Below are 27,200 nucleotides of genomic sequence, written 5' to 3' on the forward strand. Positions count from 1 at the left end.
AGGGTGAATTTACTATCAATTCCGCAGCAAAAGCTAACTTCCAAAGCCATTCAGTGTTCAGTAATAGTGGCTGAGGGCTTCCCTGGTGGTGCAGTGGTTTAGAGTCCGCCTGCCAATGCAGGGGACACGGGTTTGTGCCCCAGTCCGGGAAGATCCCACATGCCACAGAGCGGCTGGGCCCATGAGCCATGGCCGCTAAGCCTGCGTGTCCAGAGCCTGTGCTCCGCAACGGGAGAGGCCACAACAGTGAGAGGCCCGCGTACTACAAAAAAAAAAAAAAAAAAAAAGCTGGAGTAGCAATACTCATATCAGATAAAACAGACTTTAAAATAAAGAATGTTACAAGAGACAAGGAAGGACACTACATAATGATCAAGGGAGCAATCCAAGAAGAAGATATAACAATTATAAATATATATGCACCCAACATAGGAGCACTTCAATACATAAGGCAACTACTAACAGGTATAAAAAAGGAAATCGACAGTAACACAATAATAGTGGGGGACTTTAACACCTCACTTACACCAATGGACAGATCACCCAGACAGAAAAGTAATCAGGACACACGAGTCTTAAATGACACAACAGACCAGACAGACGTAACTGATATTTATAGGACATTCCATCCAAAAACAGCAGACTACACTTACTTCTCAAGTGCACATGGAACATTCTCCCAGATAGATCACATCTTGGGTCACAAATCAAGCCTTGGTAAATTTAAGAAAACTGAAATCATATCAAGCATCTTTTCTGACCACAGTGCTATGAGATTAGAAATCAATTAGAGGGAAAAAAACGTAAAAAACACAAACACATGGAGGCTAAACAATATGTTACTAATAACCAAGAGATCACTGAAGAAATCAAAAAATACCTAGAGACAAATGACAATGAAAACACGACAACCCAAAACCTATGGGATGCAGCAAAAGAAGTTCTAAGAGGGAAGTTTATAGCAATACAAGCCTACCTCAGGAAACAAGAAAAATCTCAAATAAACAATCTAACGTTACACCTAAAGGAACTAGAGAAAGAAGAACAAACAAAACCCAAAGTTAGTAGAAGGAAAGAAATCATAAAGATCAGAGCAGAAATAAATGAAATAGAAACAAAGAAAACAACAGCAAAGTTCAATAAAACTAAAAGCTGGTTCTGTGAGAAGATAAACAAAATTGATCATTAGCCAGACTCATCAAAAAAAGAGGAAGAGGACTCAAATCAATAAAACTAGAAATGAAAAAGGAGAAGTTACAACAGATACCACAGAAATACAAAGCATCCTAAGAGACTACTACAAGCAAATCTATGCCAATAAAATGGACAACCTGGAAGAAATGGACAAAGTTTTAGAAAGGTATAACCTTCCAAGACTGAACCAAAAAATTGCAGAGGAAGGAACTCTTCCAAAAAATTGCAGAGGAAGGAACACTCCCAAATTCATTCTATGAGGCCACCATCATCCTGATACCAAAACCGGACAAAGATACTACAAAAAAAGAAAATTACAGACCAATATCATTGATGAATATAGATGCAAAAATTCTCAACAAAATACTGGCAAACAGAATCCAACAACACATTTAAAGGATCATACACCATGATCAAGTTGGATTTGTCCCAGGGATGCAAGGATTCTTCAATACGCGCAAATCAATCAATGTGATACACCATATTAACAAATTGAGGAATAAAAACCATATGATCATCTCAATAGATGCAGAAAAAGCTTTTGACAATATTCAACACCCATTTATGACAAAAACTCTCCAGAAAGTGGGCGTAGAGGGAACCTACGTCAACATAACAAAGGCCATATATGACAGACCCACAGCAAACATCATTCTCAATAGTGAAAAACTGAAAGCACTTCCTCTAAGACCAGAAACAAGAAAAGGATGTCCACTCTCACCATTATTATTCAACATAGTTTTGGAAGTCCTAGCCATGGCAATCAGAGAAGAAAAAGAAATAAAAGGAATACAAATGGAAAAGAAGTAAGGCTGTCACTGTTTGCAGATGACATGATACTATATAGAGAATCCTAAAGATGCCACCAGAAAACTACTAGAACTAATCAATGAATTTGGTAAAGTTGCAGGATACAAAATTAATGCACAGAAATCTCTTGCATTCCTATACACTAACAATGACAAATCTGAAAGAGAAATTAAGGAAACACTCCCATTTACTACTGCAACAAAAAGAATAAAATACCTAGGAATAAACCTACCTAGGGAGACAAAAGATCTGATCTGTATTCAGAATCTATAAGACACTGATGAAAGAAATTAAAGATGATACAAACAGATGGAGAGATATACCGTGTTCTTGGATTGGAAGAATCAATATTGTGAAAATGACTATATTACCCAAAGCAATCTACAGATTCAATGTACTCCCTATCAAATTACCAATGGCATTTTTTGCAGAACTAGAACAAAAAATCTTAAAATCTGTATGGAGACACAGAAGACCCCAAATAGCCAAAGAAGTCTTGAGGGGAAAAAAACAGAGCTGGAGGAATCAGACTCCCTGACTTCAGACTATACTACAAAGCTACAGTACAAAGCTACAGTAATCAAGACAATATGGTACTGGCACAAAAACAGAAACACAGACCTATGGAACAGGAAAGCCCAGAGATAAACCTATGCACCTATGGTCAACTAACCTATGACAAAGGAGGCAAGAATATACAATGGAGAAAAGACAGCCTCTTCAATAAGTGGTGCTGGGAAAACTGGACAGCTACATGTAATTGAATGAAATTAGAACACTCCCGAACACCATACACAAAAATAAACTCAAAATGGATTACAGACCTAAATGTAAGACCGGACACTATAAAACTCTTAGAGGAAAACAGAGGAAGAACACTCTTTGACATAAATCACAGCAAGATCTTTTTTGATCCACCTCCTAATGTAAATAAAAACAAAAATAAACAAATGGGACCTAGTGAAACTAAAAGCTTTTGCAAAGCAAAGGAAACTATAAACAACCGAAAAAGCAACCCTCAGAATGGGAGAAAATATTTGCAAACGAATCGACAAAGGATTAATCTCCAAAATATATAAACAGCTCATGCAGCTCAATATTAAAAAAACAAACAACCCAATCAAAAAATGGGCAGAAGACCTAAACAGACATTTTTCCAAATAAGACGAACAGATGGCCACGAGGCACATGAAAAGCTGCTCAACATCACTAATTATTACAGAAATGCAAATCAAAACTACAATGAGGTATCACCTCACACCAGTTAGAATGGGCAACATCAGAAAATCTACAAACAACAAATGCTAGAGAGGGTGTGGAGAAACGGGAACCCTCTTGCACTGTTGGTGGGAATGTAAATTGATACAGCCACTATGGAGAACAGTATGGAGGTTCCTTAAAAAAACAAAAATAGAATTACCATATGACCCAGCAATCCCACTACTGGGCATATACCCAGAGAAAACCGTAATTCAAAAAGACACACGTACCCCAACGTTCATTGCAGCACTATTTACAATAACCAGGTCATGGAAGCAACCTAAATTCCCATCAACAGACGAATGGATAAAGAAGATGTGGTGCACATACACAATGGAATATTACTCATCATAAAAAGGAACGAAATTGGGTCATTTGTTGAAATGTGGATGGATCTAGAGAGTGTCATAAAGAGTGAAGTAAGTCAGAAAGAGAAAAACAAATATCGTATATTAACACATATATGTGGAACCTAGAAAAATGGTACAGATGAACCGGTTTGCAGGGCAGAAATAGAGACACAGATGTAGAGAGCAAACATATGGACACCAAGGGGGGAAAGCGGCGGGGGGCTACAGTAGTGGTGTGATGAACTGGGAGACTGGGATTGACATGTATACACTAATATGTATAAAATGCATAACTAATAAGAACCTGCTGTATAAAAAAATAAAATTCTAAAAATAAAAAAGATTTTCATATTTAGTTAAAAATACTATACAATAATGAAACGTATAGCCAAGAGAATATATCAGTCATACATACATAAATGTACTAATATTACATTAATGGTATGTATAATACCATTTATTGAACCCTTAATCTGTCAGGTGTTGCACAAAGAGCATTACATACATGATCTCTTTATTTCCTTAATTTTATACTTCACTGAACAAACACATGATTATCGATAGACTCTATGCTTGTTATACTTGGTAACCATTCCCCCCAGTAGTCTCCAAAGAAGAATGAGTCTTTTACTAAAGTTAGTGTGATTGAAACACCAAAACAGTTAAATTCAAATATTTTTCTTAGATAGGTATAAGCACAATCAGAGGAAATACCTGGCTCCATCATTATTAAAAAGTTCTAAATGAGTAGCCAATAAAGATTATGTACCCACGTCCACTACTGCCTGCCTGCTCTATAAATAACACTTTCTACTGGTGTACACAACTTGCTGTTGGCATCCCCCACCCACGCCAGTTTCTCCAGCCTCTACAGCACCACTGCACGTGCACATACTTCTTTGTAGCTTTTCCTGGTGTTTTTATAATTCGTTCCAAAAATGTACAAACAAACAACAAAGAAAGAAGCAAACCTCTTTCTTCCCCCACCAACTGATGAGTATTATAAGGGCAAAGACATGATCTTAGTCATCTTTCTATCCTAGGGGCTTTTCAACTAGCAGTGAAAACAGTTGTTCAGTAAGTTTTGCTGAAAGAATTGCATAGTAAGCAAATTCAGAACGGGTATCTGTCTATACTCATCAAACCTGATATTACGAACTCAATGCCTTTTCAAGATTTCTGATACCTTATCCTTCTTTCATACCTGGTTATCCCAATATACGAAACTTCCTGCTTGTTTTCATTGTTAACCAGTGAAAGCCCAAGACTATGGAGAGAAAAAGTTATTTCATGATTGGCCTGCTCCATTTCTTCTGCCTGCAGTGCTTTGGAAACCAAGGCAACATCATCAGTGAAAAGCAAAACTCTCTGGCGCCCATCTAGAAATGATACCCAGTGTATCTGGATGTTTGCATCATATGGAAACTGTCCACATTCATCCTGTGGGAAAGAGAGACTTCATATTAAAACCACAAACAGTAAGCTTTTATTACATAAAGTTGAACTGCAGTAGCTGAGAAAGCATGACTATAAATCAGAAAATTATCAAAAAAACAAATTAAAGTTTTAAAACATACTCACCAATTTTTTCAAACAGTAACAAAGATTAATAGTGCTTAATATTTTTAAACCTTAGTTTGAGTTACCTCGTTAGTGCTCAAAGGTCACTTAGCAGGGACAAGAGTATCCTTCAATGGCACCAATGCCATAAGATGCTTACTTGTCTCCCAGATGGAGAACAGAATGGTTTAGAAATGTATTGGAAAAGTAACCTCAGGTAAAACTAACCTGGTTTATTTTTAGGTTTTAATAATGTATAACACTGCAAATACGTATATAAATCACACTGTTAAATAGTCAAACTATGGTGATCAGTTTGTACTGAGTTTCAATAAGAAGAGCCTTCTTGGCTGACAGTCTCACATAGCATTTAAAAATATGAGGCTTGATTTGGTGAGTGTCTTCAGAGATTTATATAATGATTTTTCTCTCATTCTGGACTTAACATAAATATAACAACAGTTCCTTTCAGCAGGCAGTATAAGTTCCTAATACGTGCTTTTCATTTCATGCTTCCTTGGAAAACAAAAACCAAAACCAAATAAATAAAGGATGTTACCAAAAGCATAGGAATGGTTGGTATTTGTTGTTGTCTACAATTTACCTATTGCTTTTAACATATGTCAAAGTAGGCTGTGTAATTTTTTTACTCTAACATGATCAAATTTTGTAAATGTTCCAGAGATACCTACTAAGAAGGTGAATTCTCTCCTTGTAAACTACAAAATTTGATACATAGCTTGGTTCAGTCTTAGTTATCATTCAAATACTCTCTAATCCCATTTGTTTTTCATCTATTTGATCTGTTAAAAATTAAATGAGGTGTGTTAAAATATCCTCAGGCAACTGTGTTTCAGTTCACTTCCAACACTTTAAGTTTCACATTTTGATTCAATATTCACTGCATGAAGGTTTATGGCTATCATGCCTTCTTTGTCACATTATCATATTCTATTTAATGACTTTGAATGCTTTGAACTATAGTTGCTCAGAAATTAAAATCAACAATTTTTATTTTTGTTTGTTAAATCTTTACCATGTCTTCTGCTTTCAACTTTTTGTATTAGTTCAGTTAAAACAGATCTCATGTAAGTAGCATTTGGTTAGAAACTAATTTTTAACTTAATCTGAATGTGGTCTTTTAATAGGAGAATTTAAACCATTTTCATTTACTGGCATAACTGATGGAAAGCATGGTTTAGTGGGGAAAGTCCATGAACTGTGAAGTCAGACAGACCTGGTTTTGAATTCTAACCAGCAGTTCTAAGTTCCAATCATAAGAATTAATGATACTATATGACAAGCATTAACACACGATATACACTCAATAAAAGGTATTTGCCACTTTCTATATACTTCCTTAGGTTTCCTTCTTTTACTATAAGGGCAAATTTTTCTTTATTTTCATTTTCTCAATTAATTGTTTTAGAATTCTTTTATCACTGATTTTGGTTGTACTAATTGGTATCTTTAAAAAAAAAAAACCATCATCTTTGATCTATATCTCCTAAAATTTAGGATTAAAATGGTGTTAATACAGTATGTTCAGAATATACTGTTGCCCTGCTCCCCTTTCACTTTATTTTGTTGTCTTTGTCTTTTATTTCACCATATTTCTCCTTTTTCATAGTTGTCATATCTTTATAACTTTGGGGAACTCAGGCATACATTCTGAAATTTTTCTCTGGTTCTCCTGTAGTAAAAAAATTTTCAGAAGTATAATCAGCCTCTGACTCTTTAAGATAATGTTACGTTTTTCTCCTGAACTATTTTTTTCATAAACTCCATGTTTTTTTTAATCTGTTTATTCACACTTAATGAGGAAAGTGCTTTCCAATACTTACTGTAAGGATTTTCTCTGAATTCCCACCTGGGCCTGAGCAGAATTCCCCTCTCAGATCAACCCAGGGCACAAGGAAATGGGTAATTGCCTTGCTTCTAGCTCAAGTTTCATAATCTGGCAGATTACCTGCTGACTGAGGCACACTTATCTACTTTTCTTACTGCCTGGTTCTCTAACACCAAACAGAATAGAGACATTTAAAACCACAATCCCGTGAATACACTATTACCAGGATTCTTCATGATTTTGCCTTAATTTACAGACCTGGATATCCTCCTTCAGGATGGCATTACCACTTTCTCTCCAGGGCCTGTATACCACTTTCTGGGAGTTGTGGTTGCTGAGGAGCATGAAATGTGAGGAGAAGGAAAATAACACTAGCATAGTACAGGGACCCCTGGTTGAGCTACCATGTCTCTGAGCCAGAGACCTAAGAGTAACAGGGAATTTAAGCTCTTCTCTACCACTTATAAACCTTGAAGGTTTTTCTGTTGTAAAAAGTAAAGCATAATAAGCAGGCAATAGAGCTCCACCAAATTGTCATGGCAAAAATCACTCCAAGAATCTCATAACTATCAGTCTGATTTTTCAAAGGTGGGTAAGTCTCTCTCTTTTATGGGTATTTCAGAGGGAATATAGGAGAGGATAATTCAGTCACTGTTGGCCAATTACTATTTTAAATAACCAAGAAAGCTTTTCTAACAACTGGCATTATCAGACAATGGAATATGACACTGTATGAACTTTTCAGGATAGAACACATTCCTACAGAAACTAGGTGCTCATGGAAGAGCAATGGCTATATTAGAGGGTGGCTGGCAGATGAATTCTTAAGCCCTTCCCGAAGTCTAAGAGTCTAGGAAATAACATATTTAATTAATTTAGCTACCTAAATATTGTTTCAATAAATATTTTATTAAATTTCTTATATGGGATAATTTGCATACTGTCAGACTCCTTTAATTAACAAAACATATGGCTTTGATAGGGAAAACATGCCTAAAAATTCTCACAGCTAACAGTGGTACGCATATGTTCAAGATAAAGTTGCTTTTCACTTAGGCTCAAAATTCCTTTCTTTAAAAAAAAGTAAATAAAAAAGTACTTCCCTGGTCTTAGGCAAGCTGAAACAGGCCTATTTTTAAAAACTGTAAATAAAGTATTGGACTGATCTAGGAAAAAATATTGGTATGAACTCTTTGCAATCTAAAGCCAAAAAGTAACTTATTTTGAAAATACTTTCAATTCATTTTTAGTTCAGTAAAGACAAAGATGACTGCGTGAAGCTAACTTGTCTAATTCCTTTGTTATCAGGTACTTCATACAGCACTCATTCACATCAAATGGTACCTTTAACAGATCATGTTCCCCAGCATTTGCTGCATAACTCCATATAAGTTTTCTGGTACCAGTGGGATCTGCCCAGGCAAAGAGTCGAACTTGTCTTGGCAGCAATACCATTTCTTCCTGTGACCCACTGAAATGCAAGCAACAGAGGGAAGATTAAAACATCCTGGCCTTGAGAAACCTAGACCCGTGGTTTATTGAGGAAAGGACTGGTGCAAACATCTTATAAAATTGCCTTTGGTAATAAAACACAACTCTGCCTAAAAATAAGTACCCTAAAATGCCCAATTAACTAACGATTTTGAAGCTTGAGGGAACAGAATACTGCCCTTTCTGAAGTTGCAGTATACTCTGAACTGATCTAGGCAAGATCACACTAATGAAATTCATCAGAGTTCATCTATAGAAAAGGCTGTAAATAGTAAAAATTTTTTTTTAATTAAAAAAAAAATTTATTTGGCTGTGCTGGTCTTAGTTGTAGCATGCAGGATCTTCATTGCCGTGTGTAGGATCTTCATTAGGGCATGTGGAATCTTTAGTTGCGGCATCTGGAATCTTTAGTTGCGGCATGTGGGATCTAGTTCCCTGACCAGGGATCAAACCCGGGACCCCTGCATTGGGAGCACAGAGTCTTAACCACTGGACCACAAGGGAAGTCCCAAAAGTAAATTTTTTAGTAGCAGAAGAACTTTACTTGGTGCTCATATTTAAGATTTTAATCAAATGCAACGCATAAGAAATAAGCTCAGAGGAAAAAAAATTCGGTCCATGTACCACTGCTACTCAAAGCGTGGTCTGTGGACCAGCAGCATTAGTATTACCTGGAGGCTTGCTGGAAAGTGCAAAATTCTGGGCCCCACTTAAAACCTACTAAATCAGAACCTACATTTTAACAAGATTTCTAAGGGATCTTAATATTGATACTTAAGTTTAGCAGTATTGGTCTGGATAATACAAAAGACTTTCCAGAGAACTAAAATAAAAAGTAACCCAATTAGGGTTTAATCCCAATGTATGCTTTTAAATCTCTCAGCAGAGTGAAGCCATGAGAGTTATGAATACGTTAAATCTGCAAGGCATTATTTTATATATATACATATATAATGTATATTACTATTTTATATTTTATATATACATATAAAATAATGCCTTGAAGATTTATAATAATAATTCTTTGCAAATATATATTACATATTTTAAGGATTTAAAGCTATCTGTTATATCATTATTTAATGGCATTACCCAAGCCAAATGATAGCACAGACAAGAACAACAAAATTCCTATCAGCCTGTACTATAATACATTCAACACCACTACTTAATCTTCTACTTTAATCTTTCTTTAATCTTCTGCCCTCTTATTTAATCTTCTACTATTCCTACCAAAAAACTAGATACAGATTTACAGGGAGAGGTTCACTGAGCATCACCAGACTACAAAAGAATGATAATACTTAAACAGGTTCACAATTCCTTACGTGCAATTCTGAAGTTTAAAAAGCTCCAAAACTCCAAATATTTTTCTCTAAGTTTGGTGTCAAACATCATGTGGCAGCAAAACTTGATCTGAACTGATGTGAAACTGTTAACGGTTTCATTTATCCCACTTACTGTGAAGGTTCACAACTTTTGCTACAGGAATACTAATGTGTTTGGTTATAGAGTACTGTCTCAAAACCTGCTACGGGTATTATCAATAAACATCATGTATCCCTATTACCTTTCTAAAATCTGAAAACATGTAGAATGTGAAACACACCTAGCTCCAAGTATTTCCTAGAAGGGACTATGGACCAGTAAAAGCAAATCAGATTTTCCAAGAACCCTTTTTTTTCATACCTCTGTTTATATGTGAGGATGTTCCATGGTGTGTGGTTTACTATTAGGGCAGGTGCGGATCCCTCATGGTAATCAGAAAAGCTTATGACAGTTGAATGTGGAGCGGTATCTACATCCACCAAGATACCCCCATTCTATTGTAGAAAAAAAAAAGAGTATGTTTGAGGTATTGGTTTAAACTGCACATGGTACATTTAGAATTTCAATCACTTATATAGATATTACAAAGTTGGTTTTCCTAAGTTCTTACTGAAAAGCACACTGGCTCTGATCTCTTACAAATATATGTACAGCATTATATATTGATATTTTAGTATACCTTCAATTAATTATCAGTATATTTTATAGCATGTCTTAATAAAATGTTTTAAAGCAAACTTTAAAAATCAAAGACATTTTATTTTAAAACAGGAAAACTTACCAGATCTTCTAAGCTCAATAAAGTGCCATTATCCTGTTGGTTATAAAAGAATGGCTTGGAGGATCCTTCATAGCCCACCACTCTCACACAAAGTTTGCCTGAAAATTTTTCAGGCCAAAATGGAAGGTACTGAAAATATAAAAGTTAATATCAGTCTTAAAACAATACTACAGTATAAATAAAACAGTGGCTAATAAAGTTTCCAATTCTAATTCAGATCATGATTCAATTATTACTAAGTTTCTTAAAATAGCCCCTCTCCCTCTAATATTAAGATTACTGACAATATGATTATTTATGAAGCCAAAGAAACTCCATCAGAAGAATAGTTATATTAGTCTTTTCATACTTACAGAATAATTACAATGTGAGAAACTGAAGTGCTATTAAGAACATCTCAAGTATCTTGAATATTTAAAAATTATAATCTTAATAACATTTGCTTTTATGTATAACCCATTTTAATTCCTTAATCACCATGAATTCTTTCACAGAGTATCTTATCCTAGATAAACCAGAAGACAACTGCAGGCAGAGGACCTTGCTGGAAGTCCTGACACTATCCTCCAGGCTGTCTGATCTTAATCAAATCATGCACCTTTTTGAGCCTGTTTCCTTATCTGTAAAACTGTGATCTTAGTTCCTAAAAAGAAAGTTCCCTCTGTTATAGAATACTGGGTAAATTCTATTTCTAAAAAAAAATACTACTGCTATCAAACTCGTATCAAAGATAAAAAGATAAGGAGCATTTATTTGCTACCAAGTCTATGGAGATCATTCCAAGTGCCTTGGAAAGGCCATGCCTCTTAGAGGTCTGTGTTTGTACTGTAATTGGAATCCTTCTCTTAACCCTTTGCTAAATATTTTTTTTAATAATTTTAGAATTCTTTTGAGATGTACAGAAGAACAGTCCTATCCTTAAGTCAGGTGGCTTGGTTGAAAAGTCGGGCAAATTCAAGCAACTAACACTTGTCTTTGCATCTGTCCTCTCCCCACTCTTTCCTTATTCTCTTCACGTTTCATCTTGTTGAGTCTGCAAAAGTTTAGTTCAAATGCCAGATCTTCTATGAAACTTTTCCTTTTGATCTAGACCACAATGATCTCAACCTCCAATAACTTTACTGACCTAAAAAAGTAAGATTCAATTTCCTTCTCTGTAAAGCAAGGTGGTTGAATTTTTGGAATTTTTCAAGGAAACTTCCAGCTCATCTATTCAGAGATCCTATAACCACCTATAACTTACCATATACTATCTTTTTCTCCATGTATTAATTTATATGAGTCTTAAGCCCTCCAACAAGATTAGATGCTTCTTGAATACAAAGACGTTACCTTGCTATTGACACAATACATAGTATTTTATGTACATTTTACAGTACATACCCATGTTTATACATATAGGAAGAACTAGAGAATGAGTGTTAACAGTCTAGACTGAGCTAGTGGTAAATATTATCCACAATTTTTTTCTTCTTTTTTAACATATGCTTATAGTATGAAATAAAAGTCTTTCAAAGCTGGCTGTCATATTTTAACCCACAAATATGGTAGCAAAGTGAGTATGACAAAGAGATAAACATAATTCTTATTTATATGTCTATATTTATTTGTACATTTTAGGAGCCAGTTGTATTAAAGGAAAATATTACCTCTGAAGAAGCAATATAGTTCCATTTATTAGTTGGCATTGAGCCATCAGGTGCAATTTCACCAACTTCTAGTTCTAGTGATGACTTGTTCACAATAGTATAAAAGGGAGTCAAAGTAACTATTCGTGTAAGATTAAAACTGCTCATTTTGATGCTAACACCAACCTGTAAAAAGTAAACAAGCTTATCATCTCCCAGTACTTTACATAGCTTGAAATACACACACACACACACACACACACACACACACACACCCTATTCACATACAGGCTTCTTAAAATATTTTAAAATTAAGATTTCTTAAATAAAGTAACTGCTAAGAGCCATATTCCATGACTGATTATCTTCTCACTAAGAAGAAAAATTTTGGTTCCTTAGTTTGGCTCCATCAGAAACAAATTCAAGAAATATCACTCAGTAATTTAACTAACGATGACTTATAATAACAAGCTTAATTTTAAAAAATCCTTTACTTTTCAACATTCCAAAATAAATTGTTTTAAAATTAGTGTACAGGCTCAATTTTTGCTGTTTTATTAACTCTGCTATCAATAAAATAAAATAAACATTTCAAAGTGGTAATAAAACAAGTCAACTTGTATCAGATTATTCAAATTTTCGCAAACTTAAGATTTAAGAAACATTTGGCAGGGAGTGGTATGGAATGCAGATTCTAGTATATTCTGAATATTTACCAAGTTGCTTACTTGTATGGATTCAACTCACTGCCTTAAACTTTGACAAATTTAGGTTTTGCTTTGATACTAGTAGCCCTAGAAATTAGTAGAGAGATATAACAGTCCTCCACGTAATACTATGAATTCACATTTCTGTACCCCTTAGGATCCAGCTCATTTACTGATGAAAATGTGAATGAAATCAAAAGTAAATAAGCAAGCAAAATCTTACCAGGTATTCCATATTGTTGGCAGGACACTTCACACATCCATAATTTCCCACTGTATCCAATGAAAAACCACTGGACCATGAACTAGTTGAAATTTTTAACTGTACCTACACCAGAGAACACAAACAATCATATAAGAAATCTAAAACACTGTATTAATTTTACTTGATGGAATGCTGCTAGACCACTAGAAATTTATTTAGTAACATGAGACAGAAAAATATAACCAAAGGCATGCTGCAAATGGGTAACAGAACCACAGAAACTCCAGGGGACAATGTAATATTTAAAAGCAGAGCTCTGACCTTCCCATTCACCTATACAATGAGTACAATGAATTTAAAGATGTATACCAATGCGACCTTCTATTATTTGAAAAGGAATTATAATGTAAAATGATATTTTCCAGTGTTAGACTTGATACAGAGCTAACGAATTCTTAAAGTTTTAGCACACAGAGAATTTATGCTTTTAACATTATTCAGCAAACAATAAAGGAAAAGTGTTGTGATTAGCAGAATGGAAGACACAATTCCTGTCTTCAATGAGCTTCCAACTAAACAAAGAGATAGGAAATACATACTAATAATTATGATGCGAGACTCAATGTGATAACAACTATATAAAAGGGATAATATGCGATCAAGGTGAAAGGGTAAAAAATTTACTCCTGGCTATGGGATTCAGATAAAGTTGTACAGAAGAGATCTAATTCTGCTCCTGTATTAACCTCCACCTACCCAATAGATTATAAAATACCTGAGTACAACCAGAGGTCAGACACATAAACACGTACAATATCAAGTATTAATCAAAACTCTAAGACAGGGGTTCTCAAAGTGTGGCCCCTGGACCAGCACCATCAGCAACACCTGGCAATCTGTGGAAAGTGCAAATTCTCAGATCAGACCCTACTCAGACCTACTGAATCAAACTATGGGGGTCTGACCCTGCAAATTGTTTTCAAAGCCCTCTAGGTGATTCTAACGCACACTGAGATTTGAGAAGCGCTTCTCTAAGAGAACATGGATGGAATATCTAGCCCCACTTTAGATGGTCAGAAAATCCTTCACACATGTCAGGCTGGAGCAGACTGCCAAAGGATGAACAGTGGATAGCCAGAAAACATGAGGCAGACAGGCAAAGCACAGGGCAAGAGGCATTCTAGGCAGAGACTGCAGCCATACAAAGGCATAGAGGTAAACTATACAAAGATGCGACTCTGAAAAGGAAAGAAGGGACCAGAGCATAAAGGATCAGGCCTTACGCATTAGGTTTCTCTCACGAAGGCCTGCTTTAGTGCTTCACACATAGGAGGGTTCAGTTAAAATAAACCAAATTCAACTGTTCTATCTTTTGAAATGCCATTGCATCACTGGTAACCTACATAAAATCAAGGTTTCTACTTGACACTATGTCAAGAACAGAAGTAATTCTAGGGGCACCAGAGAAAAAGGTAACTCAGCCTTGGGACACTATTGTCGTTAGTCCCTAATATCCCACTTAACCGTGTATTCCTTAAAAGTCCTCTTGGACCTAATTCATACCTGTGACACTGAGCAAAGAGGTAAGCATGGCATTAGATAAACAATAAACAGGTAATTTGTTTTATCAATAAAAACACACCTTATTTTTACTAAAAATGTTCTTCTTCTTGAAAGAGAATAAAATAATATCCCTAAAATCAGCTGGATGTTTCACATGAATTTCTTCTGAACGATACTGGAGAACCCGAGAAGTCTTGTTGATTAGCCAATAGGGACTAAAGATGGATAGCTCCATCTGGCTGCCAATTCGCTTGACATGTATTGACAGGTCAACTGTCATCGCTTCTGTGGAGTCAGAAGAAAAATACACAAGAAAGAATTCGGGAAGTGTATCACATATACGGAAATGTCCGTTCCAGTTTTTGCCCTGATATTTCACCAGAACTAATTCCATTATTTCTCCACTGATTCTCGAATGTAGAACATTGGCAGCACTGCCTTCTGCTAGCTCATGAGTTTCTGCTGTTCCCTAAAAACAAACAAACAAAAACTAAATTTGCTTACCAATTTTTTAAAAACCTCTGCAATAACGTCCATATTTTATACAAATACTAAGTAACCTACCAGATTCACATTAACTGATAAGTCTTCAAGGTACCATCTTTACATATTATGAGTATCCAACAATTACTAATGATTAAAAATAAAACACTATATCATAGCCAAAGTCAGAAACTGTTTTGGTCATTAGCAGGCCAATGGTTATAAATTTTGAGAAAAAGACCTGTGCCAAGAATCAAAGGCTGGATTCCAGAACACTGGCTGTTTTCCATTAACAGCTATGTCATTAAATGAGTCACTTAATTGCCTGGACTTCATCTTCATCCTTTATTCACATACTAAACCTAATGGTTCTCATACAAATAGAATAAGAAAAGTGATATCAAGCTATGCTGACAAGCTATCTAAGGTGGAACTACTCTAAAAATGAGTAATAGCAACATAATAAATTTGGCTTCCTTACTGAAAACATCTCTTGTCTAAATACTACTTAGTTCATCTAATTAATTTTATTCTCTGCAACTCAGGGATGGCTCATTGTCAGACAAAGAAAATAAATTTAGGTTCCAAAGGCTTTCCAGATTTTTGTATTTTGATATGTTGTGGCATGTACAAATTTAAAAATATTTATCATACTTCATTACTAGAAAATGTTCCCCAATATTTTTTAAGACAGTAATTATTTTTCAGTTCAACAGAAACTTGAACCAAATAATCATCACTTTAAAACAAAAAACTTTAAAATTAACTTCATAATAAATTAAGATGAAGTATTTTCTCACTGGCATTTTCCCATACTTTAGCTAAGAGAATTATACTCAGATAATAAAGAGACTATTATAATTATTAATTTAGAGCAGATGCAGCAAAGTTCAGTGGTGGAGAACAAGGAACCAAATTGCTTAGGTTCAAATTCCAGCTCTACTATTCATTAGCTGTGGGATCCTGGACCTGTCACTTAACCCCTCTGTGACTCAGTTTCCTCATCTGTAAAGTGGGTCTAATAACAGTACCTTCTTCAGGAAGTTATTGTAAGGACTAAATATGTTAATACATGTAAAATACATGACATAGTGGCTGGCACAAAGTAGATGTTATACCAGTTTTTGCTATTATTAATATTATTAAAGCATTACAAGTAGATGATTGTAAAACACTGACCTCAACTAAAAATACCATTAAAAAAAAACAAACTAGAATTCACTCCATGTAATAATAAAAGTCAAACAAAATGCAAGAGGCATACCTCAAGTAAATATCTTAGAGAATATGGGAGAAAATTCCGCAAAGTGACAGTAGGGTAAAGATGAATGATGTAAGCTGGATCCCAGTCTTTCCTGTGTGTACATATATAGGTTAATTCATCAGGCACAGCAATTGTATTGACTATAAGAGGTAAGAAGTTGACTTCTGTTGACGGACACTGCAGCATGCATTTGACTTCCCTGCTCCGATGAAGTTCTTCCTTCCAGGAAATATATGTGGTGGATTCTTTGTACTGATTCTCTAAAATACCAGCTGGCTGAATGAACAACTGACATCTACAGAAGAAGAAAACAGAGTGGGAAAAACGTTTTTATTGAGAACGTAAGAAAAAGAATCTCATTAATTCTTCTTGATAACTCTACAAGATAAGTACTATTATTCCTATTTTTACAGATGAGAAAAACAAGGCTAAGAAAGTTTAAGAAACTTGCCCAAAGTCACACAGCTGACTCATGGAGGCACCTTCTGGGAAAAAATACTCTGTAAAAAATGACAACTTAAAAAAAAAAAGTCATTTCAAATACAAAGGCAATCTAATAAAAATAAGTCTCAGAGGGCTTCCCTGGTGGCGCAGTGGTTGAGAGTCCACCTGCCGATGCAGGGGACATGGGTTCGTGCCCCGGTCTGGGAGAATCCCACGTGCCTCGGAGCAGCTGGGCCCGTGAGCCATGGCCGCTGGGCCTGCGCGTCCGGAGCCTGTGCTCCACAGCGGAAGAGGCCGCAGCAGTGAGAGGCCCGCATACAGCAAAAAAAAAAAAAAAAAAAAAAAAAAGCCTCAGAAAATTCTAAAACATCAAGTATACAACAGGAAATTTCATCTGGTAAATTCAACAATATAAATGTATTTCTCTATATGTCTCAAAACTGGCTTTTACAGATCTTTAGATAAGAATTATTATTATGTAGAATATAGATATTTTACTCTTTTCTAGAATAAAGATCCTAATTCACAGAATTAAAAATATATATTATGAACCTTTTATATCAACATATTCAAGGAAGTATCTACCTATATGAATCTAAAGGAACATGGAACTCCTCTTCAGGTCTGGCTACTCCAATGCGCTCCAATAACTTCACATTCTTAACATATTTATAGATGATGAAAGCAATAGAGAAATGGTTTTTAATCTGTTGGACAAAAAAACATACAAGTTGTTTAAAAAGATGTAGACGTTCAAAAGAAAATGTGAGCCACACACAATCACTTTTGGATCTAAAAAATTTCAAGCCCAATATTGGAAGATATTTTTATGGTAATTGAAAAGTTTTAAGATATTTAAGGAGCTATATATATGAAACTTGATGGTTAAACAGAAGTTAAAAATTATTAGGATATTCACATGTTCATATATTACAGACTGAATTTTTTAGTGTGTATTATTATCTTTCAAATACGTATTAATCTTTGAGGATTTCAGTCATAATATTTTCCTCATTACAACCTTTTCTCAATGCACCATACAACTAAACAGAAAAGGATAGTAAAGGAAACATGAGGTAAATAAATACAATACAATCCTTCCTTAACTACAGTGTAATATAGGTTGGGGCTAATAGTAAACTGAGAGACAATGACCAAAATTGGAAATCCTTTCATTTTTATCTGATGTTATAGGTAGGAAGAAATATTCTTCTGCTGACCATATGCTGAAATCTGTAATAATGCAGAGAAAAAGAAAAATTGATAAAGCCTTAAAGGTGGAAAAAAATATTTATACAGATTAATATGCTAAAACTTTTTTTCTGGGGAGACCATTTCAATATTCCTTCATACATACTTGAAAAATACAATACAAAGAGAATGGAATGTTATCCTATTTGACAACCAGCTATTACTGCAATATTCCTCAGTTCTGAATCTTTAAAGGAATAGACAAAAAGTTTCATTAAAATCATAAGTAACCCAGGAGACAACAAAAATGGGCTTTAAATTAACAACAGCATTTCATGAGACATTTAAAATGAAGAATATTACAAAAGTAAGTTGGACAGGAAATAACCAGTTCAAACTATTATTTATTTCTGAACAATCAGTACTGACCTAATGAAGTTTTATTATATTTCTATATTCAGCCAAATGATTTAATATTTCTTGATATACTTAAAGGAACACAATTCACTTTAATGCATTACCTGCAGAGGAGAACGAAGGGTAATTACTTTGTTCCCTTCAGTTGCATCAATTTGTACCACAAGTGAGTCAAAATGACTGGCATTGGGATTCCATACATTATACAATCGCCGTCCAGGTCTGGCAACAGGGACTTTTGTAACTTCTGTATATCCATGAGGTGCTAAGTCAGAGCATAAGTGAGAAACATTCCAGATACTAATTTACCTAAATTTTTATAAGACAGATCAGGAGCGGCACCTCAAAATAATGACAAGAGTATTCTTCCTCATGACTAGAAATGCAGACTACACAAAATTCTTTTGTAAGACACAGGAGCTAACAAAGAAAGGAAACTAGTTATTATAAAATATTTTTTGACCCCAAACAACTTCTCTTGGGGTTTTAAATGTATTAAAACAAACAAAATCCAACTTGTTCCTTATTTTCTCAACTATATAACAATAAAAATCGCTTTTTTTTCCTGAAATGGTGATAACTAGTGTCAACATTTTGAGACTTCTGAATATAGTTATTTTCTCTCCTCACTGAACTCCAGTCCTTTCTGAAGCATACTACATACTGTACTATTTAAGCACATAGAAATAATCTAGGGCTTCCCTGGTGGCGCAATGGTTGAGAGTCCGCCTGCCGATGCAGGGGACACGGGTTCGTGCCCCGGTCCACGAAGATCCCACATGCCACGGAGCGGCTGGGCCCGTGAGCCATGGCTGCTGAGCCTGCGCATCCGGAGCCTGTGCTCCGCAACCGGAGAGGCCACAACAGTGAGAGGCCCGTGTACAGAAAAAAGAAAAAAAAAGAAATCTAGTTTTCTAAGGTAATTCTTAAATTAATCAAGTTTAATTTTCTCAAGTTTAGAGGAAGAAAACAAAAGTTTATCAACTATTTGTTTCAAGCCTTTAAAAATGTTGTCTCTCAAGGTTATCTGCAGCAAGTATTTTTCCATATTTTATCAAAAATAAGCTGATACCAGTAATTCCAAAGATACCCTTAAAAGTAGCATAAATATAGCATACCAAAGGTCAGAGAGAAGAGGGAGCTCTCCTGACGGCTCAGTGTAGATAGCTTCCCTTGACATAAAAGTTCCGTGCTGGCATATTCCAGTTCCAATTTCTGACCGGCATCAACATCACACACATCACTTTTCTCAAGGGAGCCCATCACTCTGAGATTCTGATTGGGCTGCACCTTAATGGGAACACCTACAGAATTTGTTACTGTAAAAGGTGCCCTGTCTTTTAAAGAGTAGTCAAAAGTAGAAGCAGTGCCCTCTGAAAAACCCTGAAAAGGAACACAACAGCACAATAAAATTTTTGCAAAATTCAAGTTTTTTTTCAAAAACTAAATTTCAACTACACAGTTTTTAGAAACGAATGTTGATGACAAACAAAAATAATGCATACGTTTCAATTTAAAATTCCATTTGAAATAGTCCAAGCAAGAACCAAACTATGAAATAGTCCAAGCAAGAACCAAACATACTTTTGCTAAATTGTTGAAAACATTAAGACAGCTTTTGGATATTGTTATATTCATTGTATCTCCTGAAGAAATATCAACTTCTGTTTCTGGCTCAGGAAGTAGAATAAAATAATCTCCTGGCATCAAACTTTTATCCTGGACTGGATTCTTCTTTACCTACGAGGATAAATACATAACAAATTTATTAGCCAATGAATAATAAAATTAAAATACTCTCGATAGAGTCAAGGATAAATTCTCCTAACCTTGTCACTTTGTATTAAGGCTCCTCAAAAGTCTCATTTTCAAAAATATTCAGTGCTTCACTCTGACTTAGCACAAATCAGCATTCTTTCTTTCAGTGTGTAGTCCACGCATAGGGAAATGTTTAGAGTTGTGCCATGGAAGGACTCCAAGTAAGTTACAATATTTGTCTTTTGTGCATTCACCAGAGAAAGCTATTTACCCAGTGTCACCTAATTTGTCATTTTACTTTGATGAGCACTCTAAGAGGACCCTGAAGTCTAAACTGATCCTTATTGGAAGTAACATCTGGAATTCCTTCTACTTTTTACCAGTAACACCTATAAATAAGTAATATGATAAGCTTTCAACCAGCCATCAGATTCCATCATTTTCATTCTAAAGGCATTTCAAAAGTCTTGTAAAGCATTCTTTGTTAGCCTGCCTACTCCAAAGAGAGGTAGGTCAGAAATATTACTTCTACTTTACTGAGAGGAAATTAGGACACAGGTTAAGTGACTGCTCATCTTTAAAATAAGAATCTGCTAAGTCAATTTCAATGCCTCGCACTTGAGTAAAGTTGTCCCAGAGAAGTGTGCTGTGATAATTTGTGAAGGGTATAAAACCTGTGTTCCTGTTAATCTAGGAAGATGTGTTTCAGTATGTAGGACTCTGCAGTGTTCTCAGGAAGTACCATGAAGAGATGACACAAAGAATTCATGAACCAGAATAGCAGTTCTTGGATTTTTTGGTCTCTTAAAATGATTGAGGATCCCAAAGAGCTTCACTTATGTGGGTTATTATCTATCAGTATGTACTCTATGAGAAACTAAAACTGAGAAAATTTTAAATACTCACTTAAAACCAACAGTTACATGTTAACATAAATAATATTTTAATGAAAAATAACCATTAAAAATACATAGTGAGAAGACGAGTATTTACAAATCTCTTTAGTGCAAGCCTTAAGAGAAGACAGGTGGACTCATTTCTAATTTTGTATTCAATCTGCTGCAAAATTGCATAGTCTCTGGAAAATTCCACTGTATGCCCATGAGAGAATGAGAATGATATATAATGTCTGAATATTATTATGAAAAGAATTTTGATCCCATGATCCTCTAAAAGGGCCTCAAGGATCCTGGACTACATCTTGAGAATCTCTGAACTAACATATATATATATAAATGAATATACACAATGATATTATTTTATTATGATTTCCTTACAGCAAGCCTTAAATTCCATGGTCTCTTCCCCTCCACTCTCTCAATCAGTGGCTCCCATACAGCATGGGTCTCATTGTAATAATGAACCTGGAAAGGCACAGAATTATGAGAGTCTTTAAACATTAACTACATATTTCTATAACCAGTAGGAAAAAATATTAAGTAATGTTATATGCCAATAACCATTTTAACAATATACCTAAGGACACAAGGGATATTTATAAAGAGGATGCATTTTATTTTACTCTTACTTTGCTCCATAAACCAATTATTTAGCAAAAGAACCCTTAAAAAGTAATGACCAAATAAATAATACTATACATGAATAAATTAAATGTTACAATGTATTATCTATTCATATATATACTTGCTATGGTCATGCACACAAAAAAGCTCACTTCTTAATTCCTCCATTGTACTTTTAAGGAAGTTGCCTCTGAAGGTGGGTAATAATTCATGTGGTCATACCTCTAGTGTCATGTCAGCAGAAGCAGCCATTAGGGAAGTCCAATTTTTAATGCTTCCTGAAAACTTAGACTCCGCCAATAATAGAGGTACAGTTCGATGCCCAAGACCACATTCTAAGGTAACTTGAACTGACTGGACAACAACAGCACAATTTTCCTCTATCAGTGGAGTTTCAATGTCTCTGAAATTTTCTGTTATTTCTGTGGCCATGTCAACACCAAGAAACCAAGAGTTAAAATCACTAATAGATTTGACACCCCAAAGATGTTCCGTTTCCTTAGATATATCTTTGGATTCATCTTCTTTTGTCTTTGGAGACAGAGCAGCCATTATTGTCATCACAGTATTAAGAATTATGGGTGAAATCTTTAAAAAAGAAAGGAGAAAAAGATTTAGAATAAATTATTTCCCAGATGAGAAGAACCAATACATAACACACAAAATTTAAAGTAACTAATTAAAATTTTATATATATTAAATTAATAACGGAGGAAAACAAAAGAGAACACACAAAATCATGTGCCAAGTCAACTAACCTCAAAACAGTGATTTCTGCCCAGGTTATTCTGGAATTAAGTGACTAATGTGCATGTCAATTGTCGAAAACTACAGTTAAATCAGTTAATTCAGAGTGAAACAGTGTTATGCGAACAGAAAAATGTAGACGTGTAACTGAAGTTTTCATTTTTCAACCAGATGCATTAACTAAACCAAAGTATGTGATCCTCATCAAGATATACACACATGGTTTTCATTTGTCTTACCGACATAGGAAACCTGAGAATCACCATGGACCCCCTTTCACCCTAAGATCTGAAAATTCCACCTCCTATTATCTTTGGAGAGTATCTTTGCTCACCTCTTCATTCCAATCACTGTGCCTTAGTTCTTAGCAACGATGATGTCTTCCATGTCCTGTCAGCACCATCTCGGGCCACCCACCACATGATTTTTCTAAAACCCAAATCTGAGCATGTCATTCCTATGTTTAAAATCTTCAACAATTCCCCATAACTTTCAGGGTAAGATTAAAACTCTCTTTAGCGTAGGACACGAACTTCTTTGTGACCTGATGCCTAATCAGTTAAGCTACCCATGGTTTCCCAAAGTTTCAGCAATAGTGGGTTAAAGAAATTAAGTGGATTCCTCTACTGTTCACTTCTCACAACCCTTACTTGTTTAATATGCTAAGGAGATATGATTACATCACCAAAAGAAGGAGCGAGTATGCAGTACTTCCCAAACTTACCTGTCAACTGAATCCTTTTCTTCGTTGCCTTATTAATGTCACCTATAATTAGTGTTCTCAGTCCTATGGCTCCACCACACCATTCTCCCCATCCACATGGGATCACCCCTCCAAGTCCTTAAAGGATTTTTCAAGCCTTTGCCTTTATGCATATTGTTGGTTCTGTCTAGGTAACCCTTTCCCTCTCTCTCCATCTAACCGCCCTCAGATATTCAAAGCTCAGTTCAAGTAGCCCCACTTCCAGACAGCTTCCCCTGATATCCTAGTCTGAGCTGGAGGCTCCTGCCTGCACCCCCAAGAGCACCTCATGCATGCCTCTAGCACTGAAAGCTGAAAGTAATCACTCATTTACTTCTTTCTCTCACATATATCACTAAGTTTTTTGAATGTAGGGACCATGTACCCTCAGTGCCTTGTACAGGACATTCTTCATACACAGTAAAGGCTCAAAAAACGTGTGCTCAATACATAAGTAAAGTGATATACAAAGAAAGACATGGAAAAACAATCCCTCAGCACCTTAACCCAGTGTCACAGACAAAATGCATGCAAATCCAAGTTTTCTCCCCATTTTGCATTTTAAGTCTGTAGAAAAGTAAATCTGTTAACAAAATACCATCTAAGACAAACCAGTAATTTAAAATATTGAGAGAAAAGTACTTTGGAGAGCAGATTGCTTTTTCAATACTACCAATGTAAGAGATAAAAAAAATTCTAATAATTTATTTCTGGCATACATCTGTCATTATAAATATTTTATAAGAGAAATAAAACATTTAATCACATAATTATTAAATTCAACCAAACTACATCTCAAATAAAAGCCTAAAAATAACATTGCAAATAAAATAAAAGCAACCTCACTTTTCCATCCTTCCTTTCCTTCTCTTCCCAATTCATCTCTGCTCTCCCCACCCAAACCCAATCTCCAACACACACACAAATATACTAGATAAAAACTATGCTAATCATTTAAAAGTGCAGTTCACCCTGAGCAACATGGATTTGAACTGCGGGGGTTCACTTATATGTGGATTTTTTTTCAGTAGTAAATACTATGGTTCTACACGAGCCACAGCTGTTTGAATCCGCAGATGTAGAACCTCAGACATGGAGGAATGCAGATTCTGAGGAACCGCATATACCGAGGTCTGACTATAAAGTTAAAGCACTGCTAATCCCCGCGTTGCTCAAGACTCACCTGCACTCTTTCAAAGAAAACAGAAACAAACATTTGCATTAAAGAAAAGTGTATTTTAATATTAGAGGTTTTTATTGATTACTAAATATGTGACTAGCACAATGCTCTAGATGTGAGAGTCATCAAAAGATAAGAAAAGTAAGAATTGATTGTGGGACTTCCCTGGTGGCGCAGTGATTAAGAACCCGCCTGCCAATGCAAGGGACATGGGTTCGAGCCCTGGTCCAGGAAGATCCCACATGCTGCAGAGCAACTAAGCCCATGTGCCACAACTGCTGAGCCGGTGCTCTAGGGCCCCTGAGCCACTACTGAGCCCATGTGCCACAACTACTGAAGCCCACACGCCTAGAGCCCATGCTCTGCAACAAGAGAAGCCACTGCAATGACAAGCCCGCGCACCACAACGAAGAGTAGCCCCCACTCGCTGCAACTAGAGAAAGCCCGTGTGCAGCAACAAAGACCCAACGCAGCCAAAAATAAATTAATTAATTTAAAAAAAAGAATTGATCTTCACCCAGATAATATGATAGGCACTAACCTTAATTATAAATTCTTCAACTTCAATATTTATATCTTCTTTTCCTGAAGCCCATGTACATTTTTTCATAAATAGAGAACAGGGCTGTAAGATCTAGAAACAAATAAATGAAATTTACTTATGAACATGTCTTACTTAATTTGAGATCTTTAACTATAGTCTACAACTAAAAGCAAAAAGGCAAATTAAATTAGCTGAGAATCTCTTGTGAGGGCTCCTCCAAACTATAACAAGTCTATGGCCACTGGAAAGGGCTTTAAGCGGTTCTGATGAATTCCTTTATGCCAAATTCTTAAGTAGTAATGCACATTTACTATTAGAAGTTTAAAATGTTTCCTTTTGCTAAAATGTCTTTTAGATGATGCCCTATGTAAAATACACTTTTAAGATATCTACAAAAATGAGCTAAGGACTATGGTAAGGTCTTATATTTGCAAAGAGGTAAATGAGGAAATGGAAATGGTGTTTCATTATAATTTTTATGGTCACTAAATCACTTGAAAATGTTATTCTAAACAAATAGTTCTGTTAACTCCTTTTAAAAAAAGACTATAGTAAGCTTCCAGATGATTAACAACAGGTCAGTCTTGAATTTCCTTATTAGAACAGATTTCAAATCTTCAAACTCGACGATTTATTAAAACCATGAAGGCTATGTTATTAAATATCATTAAAGAAACAAATAAAATGCACCTGAACTGAATGGGGGAACTAGTGTGCATAACTTTCATTTTTAAAAAAGTAGGATGAGCTTTAAATAGAATGATTAATATAAGCTTTCTGTGACATGTCAAAAGAAGATGATCCTGGGACTTCCCCTGTGGCGCAGTGGATAGGACTCTGCACTCCCAACGCAGGGGGCCCCCGGTCAGGGAACTAGATCCCACATGCATGCCACAACTAAGACCCGGTGCAACCAAAAAAAAAAAATAGAAGATGATCCTGCTAAAAAGAATGTTTCATGATACAGTATAGATTAAACTTAGCACTGCACTTCTTTATTCAAGTCACTTTGTCCATGAATTTTTTTTAATTTAAAATAACACTGCAAATGAGTCACATTATATAATGATGCTCTTTAACATAAAATTATCAATTTAACATTAAAAAACATTTGGTACAGTAATAAATTTAATTAACTAAAGCCATATTTTTCAACTATAATGTGAAAGCACAACTGAAGTTAATTTGTAATGAAGCAAAACATAATCTCTTTTGGGCACATGACTAATGAATTTTTTGGTTCATTCATCCACTCACTCATTGGATATACTGTGGTGAACAAAAGCAACAGCTGAAAAGGAATGTTGATTTGTACTAAAATTCAAACACTGTTCAGCAAAAGACAGTATAATGAAAATGAGTCCGGAGACAGTCTACAGTTCTGTCACTACAGACATGGCTAAATCATTTAACATCTTTGGAATTCAACATCCTTATCTGTAAAATCTCAAGCTGGAGTAAATACTCTCTGAAGTCCTACAGAGCTCTCACATTCTGGGATTCTATGAATCAATCATATCTGCCATCCTTCAATCCAAGTTTAGAATATAAGGTAATTCTTACTGTGGTAATGTTTTCTCCTCTCTTTTCTCTGAGAAAAGGGCAAGCAAGCACTTTAAGATCTCTCACAGAAGCTTTCATTATCTGTTCGAGTCTGGATGTCGACAGACAGAGGTTACACCGGAATGAGGCTGTCAGAGCGGGAGCATCAGCCTTTGTCAGGTTGGCAACAAACACCACTTCTGGATCTGTGATCTTGGCGTTTAAAGTCATATTTGGTCTTACAGAGTCATCTGAAGAAACAAAAATAGGAACCATAAAAGTTCTAGTAAAGTAAATCTTGTCACTTGGGTACATGTTATCTGTAAGTTGCTAAGTTGCTTGTAATATCCTGCTATTATAGATATGGTGAAAGTAACAATATTAATAACTGATCGGTAAAGACTAACGATAAATGATTATTAACAAATGCTGATTATGTGGGATAATGCAATCTTGATCCCTGTTGTTAACATCATTCTCACTTTGACCTAGCAGAAATCATCTTGTTTTGAAGTTCTTTTTGTCAGAATTAACACATATATGCGATGCATGTGTGTATACGTCTGAGTGTCCTATGTTATGCTGCAGGAGCAAGGAAGGGAAAACAGGCGAGGGGAGTATAAGGAAGAGGACAGGAG

The 27,200-nt window shown here is 35.3% G+C and overlaps 1 protein-coding gene across 7 annotated transcripts in view; it reads right to left on the reverse strand.

Moving 5' to 3' along the window:
• The window catches only part of VPS13C (vacuolar protein sorting 13 homolog C), a 175,013-nt gene that overhangs the window by 26,535 nt on the left and 121,278 nt on the right, over positions 1–27,200 (reverse strand). For 6 of the 7 annotated variants that reach the window (XR_003795827.1, XM_029237278.1, XM_029237277.1 and 3 more), the window contains 16 exons: positions 26,584–26,813; positions 25,018–25,110; positions 22,030–22,395; positions 21,562–21,648; positions 20,111–20,266; positions 19,645–19,909; positions 18,631–18,791; positions 17,504–17,625; positions 16,475–16,769; positions 14,807–15,196; positions 13,183–13,287; positions 12,274–12,438; positions 10,625–10,753; positions 10,204–10,337; positions 8,368–8,494; positions 4,819–5,054 (listed from right to left, as the gene is read on the reverse strand). Coding sequence is in view for 6 of the 7 variants with exons in the window: in XM_029237278.1 (XP_029093111.1) it covers positions 4,819–5,054; positions 8,368–8,494; positions 10,204–10,337; positions 10,625–10,753; positions 12,274–12,438; positions 13,183–13,287; positions 14,807–15,196; positions 16,475–16,769; positions 17,504–17,625; positions 18,631–18,791; positions 19,645–19,909; positions 20,111–20,266; positions 21,562–21,648; positions 22,030–22,395; positions 25,018–25,110; positions 26,584–26,813 (3,061 nt within the window). In the remaining variant the exon portion in view is untranslated. Of the gene's footprint in view, positions 1–4,818; positions 5,071–8,367; positions 8,495–10,203; positions 10,338–10,624; positions 10,754–12,273; positions 12,439–13,182; positions 13,288–14,806; positions 15,197–16,474; positions 16,770–17,503; positions 17,626–18,630; positions 18,792–19,644; positions 19,910–20,110; positions 20,267–21,561; positions 21,649–22,029; positions 22,396–25,017; positions 25,111–26,583; positions 26,814–27,200 lie in introns of those variants that run through there. The other variant, XM_029237282.1, reaches the window with a different exon arrangement.

Source organism: Monodon monoceros, unplaced genomic scaffold, assembly GCF_005190385.1.
Source record: "Monodon monoceros isolate NGI ecotype Baffin Bay Population unplaced genomic scaffold, NGI_Narwhal_1 Super_Scaffold_21, whole genome shotgun sequence".
NCBI lineage: Eukaryota > Metazoa > Chordata > Mammalia > Artiodactyla > Monodontidae > Monodon > Monodon monoceros.